The sequence below is a fragment of the Babylonia areolata genome, chromosome 7 (genome assembly GCF_041734735.1).
Source record: "Babylonia areolata isolate BAREFJ2019XMU chromosome 7, ASM4173473v1, whole genome shotgun sequence".
NCBI lineage: Eukaryota > Metazoa > Mollusca > Gastropoda > Neogastropoda > Buccinidae > Babylonia > Babylonia areolata.
This window is the reverse complement of record NC_134882.1, coordinates 43,302,425-43,319,924: the sequence shown is the minus strand read 5'-3', so window position 1 is coordinate 43,319,924 and position 17,500 is coordinate 43,302,425. Positions and strand designations below refer to the sequence as shown.

Genomic DNA, 17,500 nt, shown 5'->3' with positions numbered 1-17,500 from the left:
TCTTCATCCTTGTATCCTACATTGTGCAGAAAATCAAGTCTCTGTTCTTTGTCCCTGTGTACTACCTTTTTCTATATTATAATAATTATTTATTTATTTACTTATTTATTTATTTATTCATTTATGTAAGCTTATCTATTATTTATTCCCCCTTTTTTTTCTTTCTTTTTTTTTCTCAAGGCCTGACTAAGCGCGTTGGGTTACGCTGCTGGTCAGGTATCTGCTTGGCAGATGTGGTGTAGCGTATATGGTTTTGTCCGAACGCAGTGACGCCTCCTTGAGCTACTGAAACTGAAACTGAAACTGTCCGTGTGTGCCATCATCTAATTGCAATGAACAGTTCTGCTGCATTAAATTTCGCAGTTCAAATGACTGGACAGTTTAAAGCATGCGTGCATACAGTCTCACCTGTCGTGTTCTCGTGAAACACCCATAGTGTTTCAATTGAACTTGAGAATGTCATCCACCTGCACCTCCACTGAAATTGTTCGAAAAAGTTCTTTGTTTTTGTACAGAGCTTTCTAATTCTGAGAAATCGCTACTTCTGAGAATGTCGATGGCTGTGCATTCTGAAATCGAGTGCAGTTTAGCTGTAGACCTATTTGCGTTTGACAGCGCAGGCCTGTTAAGATGCTCACAAGCGCTATGTGTTGTTTACACAATATATTGTTCACATACCGCATCACAAAGGTCCTGGGCCTATACGTGAATGAACCATTTTGAATCTCTGTGAAACACATTCACGACATGTACACGTTTTTACACCACCCCTTTCCTCCTCCTCATGCTCCTCCCCCTCCTCCTCACTCCTCACTCCCACCAATCGCTGTCCACCTCAACAGTTCCTCTCCACTTTCCCGGGTTGCAGGAGAGCAAACAGATGAAGCACCTGGACCAGCTGTCCTACGCAAAGGGCTACCTAGAGGTGCAGCTGCCGAAAGGTTCCGGGCATGAGGAGACCCTGCCCCAGTCGTTTGAGGACTGCCTGGAGGAGGCCCGTCAGCACATCGCTGACGCTGAAAAGGTGAGGAGCTTTGAAAGTCACGTGGGGGGTAATTATAACGATAACGATTGGCTAATCATATTGTTGACGCTGAAAAGGTGAGGAGCCTTGAAAGTCACGTGGGGGATTATTATAACGATAGTGATTGGCTATTCACATTGCTGATGCTGAAAAGGTGAGGAGCTTTGAAAGTCACGTGGGGGGTAATTATAACGATAACGACTGGCTAATCATATTGCTGATGTTGAAAGGGTGAGGAGCTTTGATAGTCACGTGGGGGATTATTATAACGATAGTGATTGGCTATTCACATTGCTGATGCTGAAAAGGTGAGGAGATTTGAAAGTCACGTGGGGGATTATTATAACGATAGTGATTGGCTATTCACATTGCTGATGTTGAAAAGGTGAGGAGCTTTGAAAGTCACGTGGGGGGTAATTATAACGATAACGATTGGCTATTCACATTGCTGATGTTGAAAAGGTGAGGAGATTTGAAAGTCACGTGGGGGGTAATTATAACGATAACGATTGGCTAATCATATTGCTGATGTTGAAAAGGTGAGGAGATTTGAAAGTCACGTGGGGGGTAATTATAACGATAACGATTGGCTAATCATATTGTTGACGCTGAAATGGTGAGGAGCTCTGAAAGTCACGTGGGGGGTAATTATAACGATAACGATTGGCTCTTCACATTGCTGATGCTGAAATGGTGAGGAGATTTGAAATTCACGTCGGGGATAATGATAACGATAACAATACGATATTCACATTGCTGATGTCCAAAAGGTGAGGAGCTTTGAAAGTCACGTGGGGGATAATGATAACGATACGATATTCACATTGCTGATGTCCAAAAGGTGAGGAGCTTTGAAAGTCACGTGGGGGATAATGATAATGATAACGATACGATATTCACATTGCTGATGTCCAAAAGGTGAGGAGCTTTGAAAGTCAAGTAGGGTGGTATAGGTGGTGGGGGATAATGATAATAACGATAGGCTATTAACATCGCTGATGCTGAGAAGGTGAATAGCATTGACAGTCACGTGGGGGTGTGGGTTTGGGGATAACGATAACTATGGACTATTCACATTGCTGGTGCTGAAAAGGTGAGGTGCTTTGAAAGTCACGTAGGGTGGGAATGACAACGATAACGATAGGCTATTCAGCAAAGTCATGGCTCCATTTGACGGGGGGCGGGGGGATGGGGGGGAGTATTTTCTCTTTTTTTTGCATGAAAGTATAAGCATGTAATCTTACCTCATGCAGACACAAACAAAACTGTTCTGTTCAACCGATCGTAAAACCATCTCTTTATTTACTTGTTTTTCTATGTGTCGCCATGGTGTCTTTTGGGAATTAGTATTGACTCGACTTGGATTCTAGAAATATATGACAAGATTTAACATAATGTTTTCATTTATCGAAGACAGAAGTATCACTAACCGAAATTTGCTTAGTCTCCTACAGAATGTCAGCGGAATAGATCTTTGTTTCAAACTATCTGACGCAGAACATCATGATACAAAGCAAATTTCATCTTGTCTTTTTTTTTCTTTCTTTTTTTCTTTTAATTTCGAATGTCGCCTTTTTATCAGCAAATGTGTCAACAATTTCTCTTTTAGATTAGACATAAAGCAAATTTCACATCCATTCTGACGACAAATAATAAGAAAACAACACATTTCACATCCATTCTGACGACAAATAATAAGAAAACAACACAATCCACATCCTTTTTTGGCGGAACGGACACACTACACGTAACGTGTACACGCAGGTTATATGATTCTTTCCTCAACGTGTTCCTTCACCATTCCCCCAGCACTTCGCCCCCATCGCCGACCAGACCCACCTGTTTGAGGACTTCACCAGGTCCAGTCGCTGGTTCCTGCTGCCCAGCGAGGCCAACGAGGTGCTGCGTGCCTTCTCCCAGATCAGCGGCCTGGGGCCGGTGCAGCCCTTTGTGATCCCCAACCAGAACGGACCCAGTGGACAACATCTGATGCACCCGGTGGCCACCGCCCCCAGTCTCAGTGGGCCCAGATCCGCCACCACCACCACTAGTGTGGGCAGCACCCTGCCTCAGGCCCCCAAGGGCAAGAACAGTCCTGTGTACGTGCAGAGGATCAAGGTCAACGGGTACAAGCCTCCTCGGCAAGAGGAGCCTCCCAGGTGGCGGCACTAGCTTCCTGTTATTTTTCTGACTCAGTTGTTTTGCTGACATCGTTGTTGCTGACATCGTTGATGCTGACTGACGTCGTGGTTTTGTTGACTTACTTGTCTTGCTCCCAGGTGGCGGCACTAGCTTCCTGTTGTTTTGCTGACATCGTTGCTGCTGACATCACTGATGGTGACATCTTCGTTTTGCTGACATCATTGTTGCTGATTGACATCGTGATTTTGTTGACTTTGTCATCTTGCTGACTTCGTTGTAGCTGACATCATTTTGGCTGACTTCATTGTTATGGCGGGGTGTGTTGCAAGAGACTCTCTCTGGACATTTTTGAGTGACAGGCAACGCAAACTTTTATTTTCATATCTCATATGATCTGAATCCGATTTTCAAGAATTTGAAGACTTCTTAGACTGTTTTCTTGTTTTTGTCTTTTTGACCAATGTTGAATTAAGCTGCTTATGCTGAACTCCACTGGGAAGTGACCACAGTACCATTCATTGAAACACAAGGTTCATCCGTGGTCAAGGTCCTGATCAATTTTACTTCTGGCCTGTCTTCGTGCTTAAGATTTCCCGAGAAATGTCGTCTCATCCTCTGCTCTCTGAACGTGAAGGATTTCTGGAACTGAGGTCTTCAGCTGGGAGACATTAACCTTTTCTGGATCTCACTCAGGCGGAAGTGTGTGCAGGATGTTGTGTCTACTGGTGAGGTTCCATACGTGGATTCTGTCCCGTTCATGACAGTCTGGAGGTCCACCACAACAGTGACTGACACAGGTCGGCTCTGGACATTTTCGTTTTCGTCCACTGAGGCAAGGGATCAAACTTGTGTCACGGTTCATTTCGAGTAAACGTTTCACCGCGAGCAAGACCAAAGCATAATTTGTTTCATTTGTCATTTCTGCATGTTGCATATGTATATGTCTGCTTGTCATACGTGTATATATATATATATATATATATATATATGTGTGTGTGTGTGTATGAATGTAGCTCTCTCTCTCTCTCTATATATATATATATATATATAATTACATATATATATGTGTGTTTATATTTATATGTGAGAGAGAGAGAGAGATTGTGAATGGATGTGTATATTATACTTTCGCACGTTCATGAAATGCAGGGGTACTGAACGTTTTTTTCTCAGCGGGAGCATAATATGGTTTGAATGATGCTCAGAAATGCTCAATACAGTAGTATACATTTGAGTTTATTCGAACAAAATAGGGTATATATGAACTATTTACTCGTGCGTGCACAAACGTATTTTCTTATATACAGGTGACATGTTTTTCATGTACATTTTTTTTCTTATGAAGCAATGTGGAGTAGTAGGCCCCAAAGCCCCAGACTTTGCCTGATGCTACCTCCTTTTCACTGTGTGTGTGTGTGTGTGTGCGGTCTAGTGCGAACGCGAGTGTTCGCATGCAAGAGTATACGTGCGTGCATGCACCTTTTTCATGCTGCAATACGTCATTCAACCACTTCTCCACACTCGGAAGATGTAAGCGGTTAGTGATATAAACGATACTGTGATGTTGATAGTAGCCTGTGATATTGCTCTCTCTGTGGAATTAGAATTAATGGTTTGTTATTATTCTCTCGTCCGGTCCCCTAACCAGAAGCACGATTCTCATCAAACATGATCAAACACGATTCTGCATCAGTTTTTGCTCAGAGTTTATGTTTAACCGACAGGGATATTGTCTGCTACTCAATGAGCCCTTGCAGCTTATTACTGTATGGTGGTGGTTGTGTTTTTGTTTGTTTGTTTCTTTTTTTTTGGGGGGGGGTTTGGTTTGTTTTTTTAGGTTTAGCATGGCTTTGCTTTTTTGTTGTTCTTTTGTTTTGATTTGTTTTTGGGTTTTTTTTTATTTTTTTTTTATTTTTTACTAATTGATTTGCATTTTGTAGCACATAGTCCTGACTTGCTTCAGAGTGCTGTTCCATTTTCAGTTGAAGTAGACGGTTCCAGTTATTTGCTTTGAACGTTCATACTCGGACACTTCGCCAGTTTAGTTTTGTGGGAGGGTTTTTCCCCCAAAAGTGGTTTTGCTTTTGTGTTCCTTAGTTTGCCTGGTACCGTTTTATTCATTTATTTATTTCGTCAGTTACATTTTTAGTGTTGATTAGTATGGGTGATTGAGCGATTTGAGTGAAGGAGAGTATGCGTGGTTCAGTACGCCTTGTCTGGGAGCCTGCCAGTTTCAAGAGTCTTGCCGTTCTGATTGTTTTCTGTTGAAACGGTGAAATCTCTGGAATGAATTACGTGTGTGTGTGTGCACATGCTGGCGGCGTGCACGGATTTTTTTCCTTCTTATTTTTTGTGGCTGTTTACAATTAAGACTAAATTAAATTCTTATTCAGACGATTGGTGTTCCTCTCTCTCTCTCTCTCATTCCGCGTGTGTTGTGTGCGTGTATGTGTGTGCTTGGGCTTGTGTGTGTACATGCTTGTGTGTGTGCATGCGAGCGCGTGTGGTTGGGTGTGTGTGTGTGATGTGTGAGAAAGGAGAGACAGATTTACAATAAAAATGCGCATGGTTACTTAAACACACACACACACACACACACATATCACACCACAAAACAACAACAACAGAAACCATCACACACACACATAAATCCCAAACCTTCCTTATCACCACAATAATAATTAAACCAATCAAACAACCGCATCAACCCCATCGATCAGTGCCTGCTACAAAGGCTGGATGGTGCAAGCAGCTCTGCCGAAGTGATACACGTTGAGGAAGCCGCAGCGAGCCACATGGTTGACGGAGGTGAAGGGGGCAGACCCACTGCCGGACCCCGTGCACGTCACTGCAGGGATGTTCCCCTCCCAGCCGCCCACGATGGATTTGAACTCGAAGTAGCCGCCGTCCGTCTTGGAGCAGTCCATGTCCACGTCAACCAGCCAGTAGTGACCTCCGAACCTTGAATATGGAAAAGAGTGAATAAATGAAGATATGATGAAAATAATATATAATAGATAAATAAAATAAAATTAGATTAAATTAAATAGAACAAAAAAAAAAAAAACAAGTAAGAAAAAACACAAAAAAACCCAACTAACATGTTCATGTATATCTGTGACAGAGACAAAGAACACTCGAACAGTTGAATGCCTTGGCCATTTTGCCCGTGTCAAAGGGGTGGGTTTTGGGTCGGAGAGTGGGGTGTTGGGAATACAGGGAGAATTAGAAATCACAGAAGAGAAAGAGAGAGACAGACAGACAGACAGACAGATAGAGAAGTGCACACACACACACGCGCACACGCGCGCGCACACACACACACACACACACACACACACACACACACACACGCACACACACACACACACACACACACACGCGCGCGCGCGCGCGCGAGCGATGTGGTGTGGTGTGTTGTAAAGTTGTAACATGTCCGCCTAGGAAGGGAGATAATCTCAGAGTGCGGAATCGAATTCCACACTGCGTCAGAATGTTCTCCCCTCCCACCAGACCTTGAGTGGTGGTCTGGACGCTGAATATACAGTTAATTGTCATTCAGATGAGACAATAACTGACCCGAGGTCCCGTGTGCAGTAAGCACTTACACTTAATAAAATAAATAAATAAATAAAAATCCCACGGCAACAAGAATTGTCTGTGGCAAAATTCTAACGAAAAATCCACTAAAATGTACGTGTGTAAGAATTAAGTGTACACGCATGACTGAAGCCTGGCCGAGCTTGGTGTCTAAATGAAGACAGGGGCTACATATGCTTCAATGATAATAATTATAATAATAATGGGTGTAATAGCCGATTGGTTAAAGCGTTGAACTTTCAATCTGAAGTTCGAATCTCGGTGACGGCGCCTGGTGGGTAAAGAGTGGAGATTTTTCCCGCGATCTCCCAAGTCAACATATGTGCAGACCTGCTAGTGCCTGAACCCCATTCGTGTGTATACGCAAACAGAAGATCAAATACGCACGTTAAATATCCTGTAATCCATGTCAGCGTTCGGTGGATTATGGAAACAAGAACATAACCAGCATGCACACCCCGGAGTATGGCCGGCTGCCTACATGGCGGGGTAAATAACCAAAACAGTCATACACGCAAAATGTTACATGTCTGTCTGATTGTGTATGTGTGCGTGCTGAAGTCTGCCATTCAATGACACAGGAAACGAATGATGAGCGCCCAGTGGCAGCTGTCAGTCGGCTCTACCCAGGTCTGGTAGGCAGCCTGTTGTGCAAATGACCCCTTATTGTAAAGCGCTTTGAGCTTGGTCTCCGCCCGAGGATAGGCGCTATATAAGTATCCATACCAATCAATCAATCAATAATAATAACAATAATGATGATGATGATAATAATAATAATGATAACCCACCTCTTCCACCTGTCCACCCCTATCACCTGTCGACAACCACCCTCCACCACTGACCTCAACACCGCCTCCCGCGTCGCCTTCCGGCGACCGTCACACTTCAGGAAAAGGTTGGTCAATACTTTTTCCAATTCCGCGGTCGCGTTGGAACGCTCAAGTTGTACTTTTCCCTGCAATTCGGCAGGGTTTGGGCCCACTTCGTTTGTCACTTTTCCGTCTAATCATGCACAGTCTGAAGGGGCTTGGGGGCGGGGGGTGGGGTGGGGGTGCTCGGGTAGGGACGAATCGGCCAGGGATGCCCTCCCCTGTACACAGAAAGGAGTATGTCCCACTGGCCGGGGGAGAGGTGCAACACACAAAATCGCACCTCTCTCTCTCTCTCTCCGCCAGCGACCACGGCTCTAAGGGACACATCCCCACTCTAGCAACCCCCAGCGGTTTCCGGAGCAGTTACTTCCCTTGGACCAGCACAGCACACGTGCGACTTCCACAGGAGCGGTCCCGGCTCCCCAACCTTTCCTCCATCTTCTAGGGCTCATGCTGACCCCCTGCAACTTTGTGTCCACAGCGCCAACCAGGCAGGTTTTTCCCTGCAGCAAAACTTCAACCTGGCTCTGCTGCACACGCTGTGCGCCACTCAAATTCCTGGTGCCACACTCTCCACATCCAATCGCATTACCTCGGGAAACCAGCCAACATCCAGCCCCTCCCCCCTCCCCACCCCCAAGCTCCCCCATCCCAACTCCAGCCTCAGATCCCAAGCATCTTACAACTTCTTCGTGATCAGTGACAAGTTGGACCTCGAACCGTCACAACAGTTCGAAGTCATGGGAGAAGAAGAAAAAGAAGTGAGAGAGATGGGGCATAAAAGGACCACGGAGAAGACAGGGTGAGCAGACCAGATGAATAGAGAGGGATGTGGAAGGAAAATATGGGTCAAACACACACACACACACACACACACACACACACACACACACACAAACCAAAGACAGAGAACGCCGACGCAGAATGGTACAGAGGGCGGCAACTGAACACTGATTTTTAGCAAAACAGGGAGGAACTTGCAGCAGCCATACAGACGAAGACAACTGACAAAGAAAAAAAAGGAAAAAAAAAGAAGAAACAAACAAAAACAAAAAACCCAAGCCCCAAAACCCAACACAAACGCCCCCAACCCCTTGCCCCCGCCCCGCCCCACCCCTCACCCTTCCACTCACGTGTTGAGCAGGCTGTACCCAGGGTGGTTGGGGTCGTTGGTGGTCCACACGGCAGGAGTGCCGTCCGCCGGCCGCCCCTGGAAGGTGCCCTGACCCACTTCCGGTCCGTACCAGTCCAGGAAGTGGTCTCCCTTGCCCCACGCCCTCACCCCGGCGTAGTGGCTTCCGCTTCCGGTGTCCCGGTGCCTGATGGGAATGGAGCAGGCGCTGGTGGCCGCGTCGTCCGTGCAGCCTGCCAGGGTCGCATTGATAAAAAAATGAATGAATCAATAGATTGACTGAATATTTATTCATTCGTTTATCTATATATCTATCTATCTATTTATATATTCATTTATTTATTCATTCATTTATTTGTTTATTTACTTATCCATTTATCTATCGACTCAAAAATTAATTTATCAGACTTCTGCAGAAAGATCCACTTTGACAGTAAAACAAATACACCAGTCTTGTACTTGTAGACAGAGAAATACACTTGTAGACAGAGAAATACACTTGTAGACAGAGAAATACACTTGTATACAGAGAAACTAAAAAGTTAAAAGGTTGCCGTGCACTGTGGCGATTAATCGACAAACAAATAAACAGATAAATAAATAGATAAACAAATAAATAAGTGGTATTCAGTTGTGTCTGTTCTCGTTTAAGTGACTAAATGAAGACGCCACCTACTCAGTACCCTACCCAAATTGAGTGAAGGCCCCCCCCCCCCCCCCCCCCAAACCCCCCTCTCCAGAATGGAGACCGCCACCACTGACGTCCCTCCAACGACAGCCACGCCCCCACCCCACCCCCCCCCCTCGTCCCCTCTCCCTCCTCCAGTGAATCCGTCGACACTGAAGACCTTGACAAGGCTCATCCCAAATTGACAGGACTCACCCCGAGTATGGAAGTGGAAGGCAATAGAAACTGAGGCCACCATGAGAACAGGGCATGAAAGGTCAAAGAATTTGTGATTTGTTTCATGATGAAGGAGGAGGAGGAGGAGGAGGAGGAGGGCGACGACGATGTTGCAATAAATGTGTTTCAGTTTTTGTTTTGTTTTTTAGGTTAAGGACTAATCGACAAGGCTTTGCTCTGCGCTTCCTTCCATGGTGATTAACTGGCGACTAAAACCATTCCTTGTCAAGCAGTCTCTACATAACTGAGACACACCATTACATATAATAATAATAATAATAATAATAATAATTCATAACTTTTCTATGGCGCAATATCCAGTACAAATGCTGCTCAAAGCGCCATACATCATCGAGCCAGATAAGAACATAACATAAAACCTTACAACAGCTCAAACCAATGCGTTCACAGAATGAATTTTTTTTTAAAAAGCATGATCCACGAAACAATAAAAATATCAAGTAAATAATGCTTAGATTAAAAAGAAAAATATCCCTTAAAAACACACATTTTTTTTTAATTTTAGACACACACATACATGGCATATCAGTATTCCATAGATCTATTTGGTGTGTGTGTGTGTGTGTGTGTGTGTGTGTGTGTATGTGTGATCGTTTGCTTTGTGTCAGATGGCGTGTTATGATAGATCGCTTTGACAGGTTTGAACGCGCAACTGAAGAAATGTAGTAGTAGTAGTAGTAGTAGTAGTAGTAGTAGTAGTTTTCTCATTATCACTTGACACTGGCAGCAGAATGACAGACAAGTACACCGAAAAATCTTTTTCTGTTACGTGTCACCTCATTCTCTCATGTTTATTTATTTAATTATTTTTTTTTTTTTTTAAACACAGAAAAACCAAAAACTTTTGGACAAACGAGACCGATCAACTTCGCCAAGGGAGCTTAGCGAGCGCTTCTGTTCACGAAGGTTTATCTCCCTCCATTCATGTTCGGGAGCATGCAGACTGACATGTCTTCCGTTTGGCGGCTGTTTGTTGGTGGCACATATCATCTTTATTGAGAAGTAATTAAGATAATACCGTCTTGGCAGATTGCTATGCGGAAAAACTGACAGTTAATTACAAACAACAAAAATGAATCAAGCAACCAATCAAACGAAACAAAAACTTGAAATAAAAAAAATTAAACAAGGTGGAAAGGTTCATGCACACGTTCCTCAACCAAGAATTTTGTACACATGTGCCTGTGTGTGTGAGTGTGAGTAAGCATTTGTGCGTGTGTGTGATTGGGATTGGGTTTGTGAGTGTGTGTGTGTGTGTGTGTGTGTGTGTGTGTGTGTGTGTATGTGTGTGTAAGCACACGCGTGGGGGGGGGGGTGTATGTATGTGTGTACACGCATGTATGTGCGTGCATGTGCGTGTGTATGTGTGTGTGTGTTTAGGTATGTGTGCCTGAGCGTATCTATCTATCTACCTATCTATACAGATAGATAAACAGATAGACATACAGACGAATAAAGTTTCCTGTGTTAAGATAGAAGTCCCGTACGGTACCTTGTCGATGGTCGTGGCCGATGCCTCCTCTGATGAACAGGTTCTGCCCGGGATTGGTGTGTCGCTCCACCAGAATCACCGTCCTCCGCCACGAGGAGTTCCCGTAGTCCACTGTCGTGCCCTCTGGTCCCTCTGTCGTGCCCTCTGGTCCAGCGGAAGTGGGTGCAGGCGTGGATCCCACCGGACCGGAACTACTCACGCTGCCATGAGCACTTCCGCTTCCGCCTGTGGCGCTAGCGCTTACGTCACATCCTGTGGTCGGTCCATCTGGGGGAAAAAAATTGTTTTCACGGTATTTGTATCCTATGACTTGGCGTTTTTGTCCTCCAGTTTGTTTGTTTGTTTTAAACAATACCTAGTACATGAATCATAAATATGCTTCTTTTTTTATACATTATACAAATTGTTACTGTGACTGGCCTTATCTTAGTCGCCTACATAGGTTTCTGTGTAGGCGTGCTGAAGTCACAGTTGATACATTCAGGGCATTACTTCGTGGGGCTTGTCAACTGTGTTATATCTGATAGTACTGACAGTATTTGTACGGGTCTCTGGACTCGGCAGGGGTAGTACCGTGGGCACAGTTATGGGATGCCGCCCAGTTTCCTGCAGACTGATCACCATCCATCCAAAGGCAGCACCCTTCAACACACACTCGCGCTCACTCAGCTAAATTAATCTCATTACAGTGTAGACCACCCTACCCAGGTTCTCTCGGCCAAGAGGGTTTTAGCACAGTCGGCGTTGAGATGATCGCCAAAGGGCTTACTGGCCCTCAAGGTTGCAGCACTAAGTGCCGGTGCAATCTTGCCTCCCAGTTTGAGAGTCATAGTTCTTCAGAATTTTGAATTTTTGACTGTGATTTGATGAAGCCTTACCTGCACGAAAGTGTGTCGTCACAAGTCCCTGGAAACGTTGATGTTTCTGACTTTGTACGTCCATTATCAGTTGTTTCGCTTTTTTTTTTTTTTTTTTTTTTATAGTAACGACTTATCTACCCTCCTCGCCTGCCTTTTAAACATGTGTCTGTTCTCGTTTAAGTGACTAAATTAAGACACCACCTACTCAGTACCCTACTGACAACAATGCCGGAATGCTACGTAGCGGAGCCAAATTGAGTGAACAACCCCCCCCCCCCCACCCCCAAACCTCCCTCTCCAGAATGGAGACCGCCACCACGTCCCTCCAACGACAGCCCCTCCCCCCCTATTCAAATGTGTCAATTCATTATCAGTTGTTTCTCTTGTTAAATCAACGACTTCTCATTTACGAAGTCCACTGAACAATTTTCTTTAATTGTACCAGCCGCCGTGGCGAAGTGGTTAGCGTCGCGGACTGACGGCTGGGAGGACGCGGGTTCGAATCCCAACGGAGGTGGGTTTTTCGGCCCGTGGCCGGCTCCTACCTAGAGTGTGCTGTGGGCTTAAATGGAGAGACTGGGACCACACAGTCGAGTGTCATCCACTTCAAGGATGCGCCTTTGGGTGTGTTGCTCTAATTACCTGACCAACACTGCAAGTGTCTGTATATCTCTCGGGCCTGGTTAACGCCGGAATATCATTATGACAGGAAGCGTAGAGTACAGCCTTGTCACGCAGTCCCAAACCAAAATTGACCTCCATAGCAACATCGTCATCGTCATCCTCCTTCACTTTCATCATCATCAATATAAACAAAACAGTCTCGAAGTCTGTGGCCTTTCATGCCCTGCTCTCAGGGTGACCTCAGTTTTGATACCCCTCCACTTCTGAGCTTGGGGTGAGTCCTGTCAATGTCTTCAGTGTCGGCAGATTCATGGAGGGCTGTTGTTTGAGGGACGTGGTGGCGGTCTCCACTCTGGGAGGGACGCTGACTCAGTCTGGCTTCACGACTAAGCCATTATTGTCATTAGTAGGGGGCTTAGTAGGTGGTGTCCTAAGTACGTTAAATCAGAACAGGCACCACTGAACACCAACGACTCAGCAGCAGTGCAGGGTCTCCTCTGGTGTGTGGCCTCCTGGCGACCTAACATCGATGGCTCCCTGCGGACTGCCGACGCTGGAACTGTGACGGACGAACCCAGGTGTGGCCGTCTATGGGGGAATCTAAATGAGCGGCGTGGGAGTAATGCCACTGAAACGGTGCAGATGATGGGGCAGCAAAAAAAAAAAAAAAAAAATCTTTAATTGTAGTTAAATAACTATTTCAAATAATCATCATTGATTTCACCCTCCTTCAACCCGACCCCTCCCACCCAACGCATCCCCCAAACCCCTCCTCCTCTCCTACCTTTGAAACGATAAATTAGAATGTGTCAAATCATTAAACAATAACATTCAAATTATATGAAAATCAATACTTTAACAAAAATGTCTACAATCACCAGCCAGTATATGTGACAGGTCATTACAAAATTCCACTCTACCCATCGTCCTTAAACACACACACACACACACACACACACACAAATCAGCCCCCAACCCCACGACCCCCCCCACCCCCACCCCTCCCCCCACCCACACCCCCCACCCCCCCAAAAAAAAAACAACCTCACCCACAACAAAGGCGACAACAGGCACCTCCTGACTGAAGGGTGTGAGGTGTGCCTGTCCGCTGTTGTCCACGCTGACCTTCTGCTGACAGTTGCTGATGAGGTCACAGTACTGACCGGCCGGTAGACCTGTCTGGAACGTCTGGTCAAAGCCCTGCTTGCCCATGGCGAAGAACCCCTGCAGTTTGAAGAAGATGTGCATGGGGTGACAGTTATGTCTGTCAACGGTTTCGAAGGAGGGACTGGTTTTCAGAGACTGTGTTTGTGTTGCTCCGTACTTTTTATATTACAAAAACCCCCAAAAAAACAACAACAAAAACCGTCGTGTTGTATAGTGTCATACTGCACCGCTTTACCTTACACACACGTGCACGTGCGCGCGTGCGCACACACTCACACACACACACACACACACAGAATCCCAACCCTCCCATCACTTACCTTGATACCACGCGCGACCACCACCTTCCCCCCCACCCCCACCCCCACCATCACCTTCCTTGGAATCACGTGCAAACCCCACCCTCACAACTCTTCCCACCGCTTACCTTGGTACCTTGCATGACCCCCCCCCCCCCACACACACACACCACTTTACCTTGGTACCATGCATGACCCCCCCCCCCCCTTCCACACACACACACCACTTTACCTTGATACCACGCATCACCCTCCCCCCACCACCACCACCACTTTACCTTGGTACCACACATCCCCCCCCCCCACCACCACCACTTTACCTTGGTACCACGCATGAACCCCCCCCCCCCTCACCCCCACCACCACCACCACTTTACCTTGGTACCACGCGCGAACCCCACCACCTCCCCCTCGCGCCAATAGTGGCTGACGTCAGTTCCGGTCACGTGGTTGCGGAAGGCGGCCATGTTGCCGATGGCGGGCCAGCGGTGCTCACACACCCAGCCTCCTCCACACGTGCTGTCCGAATTGATGGGCACATCGGCCGTGCTGAAGTCGGCTTCGTGCGGAGGGCCGTCGTCGGGGCTGGTGAAGCGGTAGGAGCTCATCACTCTGGGCAGCCCGTAGTTCCAGGCTAGTGTGAACGCCTGCAGGTGTGGATCGAGGGTCGGGGGGGGGGGGGGGGGGGAAGTGAGAGGATATTGACAGGGCAGGGAAATGATTGTCAGTGTCATTGTTGTGCCTCGTTGTGAAATGCTAGAGTTGTTTTTTTTTCTGAATTATTATTGTGCAATGGCTTTTCGTTTACTGACGGAGGTATTTGCTGTGTACTCTTTTCTTCCACCTAAGCTCCGTATAAGCAAGGGAAAACAATAAAACCAGAAATTACATTCGAGTGCCTGAAACGTCTTCGGCGCAAATAGATAGATACATACATACATACATATATACATATATAAATAAGCAAATGAAATGAAATAAAATAAAATGAAACATTGTACAGTGCCAACTAAGTCTTTATAGTTTGATGCCCACCACTACCCAACCCCCAAAACAAAACAAACAAAAAATTCAAGGCGTTCAAAGAAACAATACAGGTAAACGGACTGGCAATGCAGAAAATAAAACGTAAAAGATGACACGTAGACAAAAAACAAAAACTGGAACAAGCCAGAAACAAATGAATCGATAGAAAAGAAGGGAAATAAAAGATTCCAGCATGAAATTTCCCAAAGGCGATGGAGGGGGTGGGGGGAGAGGGAGGGGGGGGAGAGAGAGAGTGAGAGAGATACCAATCACACTGAAAGGAAAGAGCTCGGAATTAATTTCTACTGATATCTACTTAATTTAATTTCTACTGGGGAAAAAAAAAAAGCCCCTGGCACCACCCCCCTAACAGAGGAATCACCCTCCATATAACACCCCCCCACCAACCCCGAACACTCACAACCACCCACCCACCCACAGACACTCTAACCCACTCACCTGCGCCAGCATGTAGTCCTGGGGGGAGCGGAAGGTCAGCATGTTGCCCCCGGCCCCGTGGCCCCGCTGGTTGTCGTGGTTGTCCACAAACACCAGGGCGTGGCCAGGGTCCAGCATCCCCGAGGATCCGATCCTCTGCAGGTAGCCCCAGTCCTGCAGCCCGTGCACTATGGAGCCCCCGTAGCGGAACTCCGTCACGTAGCCCAGGTCCGTGTACTCCGTGCCCTGTGTGTGTGGGAGGGGGGGGAGGGGGGTGGCATCAGAGGACGGACTCGTTTTAGCACATCACGCCGCCTACTACAATAACAAACTCGGCTGACTCGGAAATTTTCGGACGTAACAATGCTAAGAAACGCGATAATCACACAGACACACAGACCCCTCCCCCCTCCCCACCGTCCCCTCCGCCCCCACACACACCAAAATTGGTAAACGCATTTTAGGGCGCGATAATACCAAGATAAGCGATGATCACACACACACACACACACACACACACACACACACATTCTCGGACAGGCGGACTGAAAGACAAACGAAACACAGGGTCATACTAACGACTGGCGTTGTGTACAAGCACAGGCGTGAGCCAAACAACACACAAAAGCAACTGGGTGGACTTACAACGACCTCTTAGCAAACGGCCTTTAATTCATTGACCCCCTGCGACCATCTCAGTTAAAACGGGTTTCACGTTCCTACATAATTATCATTGCACAAACCTCAAGGAAGGGAACTAACCCACAGTGTTTCTGGATGTGTTCACGTCACACGTAACTTAGGGGGGGAAACGGAATCTTTTCTGTGCGTTCCCCCCCCCCTCCCCCCCCCATCAATGTGACATGGAAACCTACTGAGGCTGTAATATATATTCTATTCCCCAGGGCTGAATGGGGTAAGGTCAAGTTGCCCCACCCCTCCCTCCCGGCCTACTTCGCCACCACCCCCCCGCGCCCGCGAACCCCCCTCCTCCCATCCCCTCACCCCTCTCTTTCTCTCCCCCCTCTCTCTCTCTCTCTCTCCACACTGGCATTTATTTGCTTATTTATCATCATTGTTGTCTTTTTTATTTATTTATCATTATTATTACTACTACTACTACTACTTTTTATATATTATAATTATTATTTATTTAAGTATGCTTAGCATTGACTTCATCAAGTTTTTGCACCTTATACATATCATTAGTAGTGGTAGGAGGTGTTTATATATATATATATATATATATATTTTTTTTAATGTATTTATCTATTATTTATTCACCCCTTTTTTTTCTCTTTTTTTTTCTCAAGGCCTGACTAAGCGCGCTGGGTTACGCTGCTGGTCAGGCATCTGCTTGGCAGATGTGGTGTAGCGTGTATGGATTTGTCCGAACGCAGTGACGCCTCCTTGAGCTACTGAAACTGAAACTGAAACTCTCCACACTGGTGAGTGTTGGATTCGAACCCCCTAACACTACCACCACCACCACCACCACCAGCACCGCATTCTCTGCTCACCCGGATAGCCCCATCCCCGAAGTCGATGACCTCATGAATGAAGAAGGGCCGGCCCCCGAACACCGTGTCATTGACCAGTCCCTCGATGAGGTTCAAGTCCCGGGGCCACATGTGTTTGGAGGCGTCAAGCCGGAACCCTGCCACCCCCAGGGACAACATGTGGTTGAGGAACTCCGCCTGCTTCTGCTGCACCTCTGGCTGGCTCTGTGGCGAGAAGGGGAACAGGGAGAAACAGACATACACGTGTTGTGTTGTGTGGGAGGTACCGCTGTCAAACTATGATCAGTTACTGTAACTTTTGTTTCTTGACGAATCTGCGTGGAAGGGAAAGAAAGTTTATGAGTTTACGAAGCGTTAATGATCAATTACCTTTAAT

At 46.4% G+C, this 17,500-nt stretch overlaps 2 protein-coding genes across 2 annotated transcripts in view; one reads left to right on the top strand and one right to left on the bottom strand.

The window, feature by feature from the left end:
- Nucleotides 1–5,560, top strand: part of LOC143284052 (uncharacterized) — a 41,845-nt gene extending 36,285 nt beyond the window's left edge. The window contains exons 17-19 of the mRNA XM_076590658.1: nt 869–1,024; nt 2,834–3,183; nt 3,304–5,560. Coding sequence (XP_076446773.1) covers nt 869–1,024; nt 2,834–3,183; nt 3,304–3,316 — 519 coding nt within the window. The 3' untranslated portion in view covers nt 3,317–5,560. The remainder of the gene's footprint in view (nt 1–868; nt 1,025–2,833; nt 3,184–3,303) is intronic.
- Nucleotides 5,561–5,892: 332 nt separating this feature from the next.
- Nucleotides 5,893–17,500, bottom strand: part of LOC143283850 (uncharacterized) — a 42,354-nt gene continuing 30,746 nt past the window's right edge. The window contains exons 15-21 of the mRNA XM_076590227.1: nt 17,125–17,328; nt 15,626–15,850; nt 14,518–14,787; nt 13,724–13,898; nt 11,191–11,457; nt 8,775–9,006; nt 5,893–6,127 (exon numbers count right to left, since the gene is read on the bottom strand). Coding sequence (XP_076446342.1) covers nt 5,893–6,127; nt 8,775–9,006; nt 11,191–11,457; nt 13,724–13,898; nt 14,518–14,787; nt 15,626–15,850; nt 17,125–17,328 — 1,608 coding nt within the window. The remainder of the gene's footprint in view (nt 6,128–8,774; nt 9,007–11,190; nt 11,458–13,723; nt 13,899–14,517; nt 14,788–15,625; nt 15,851–17,124; nt 17,329–17,500) is intronic.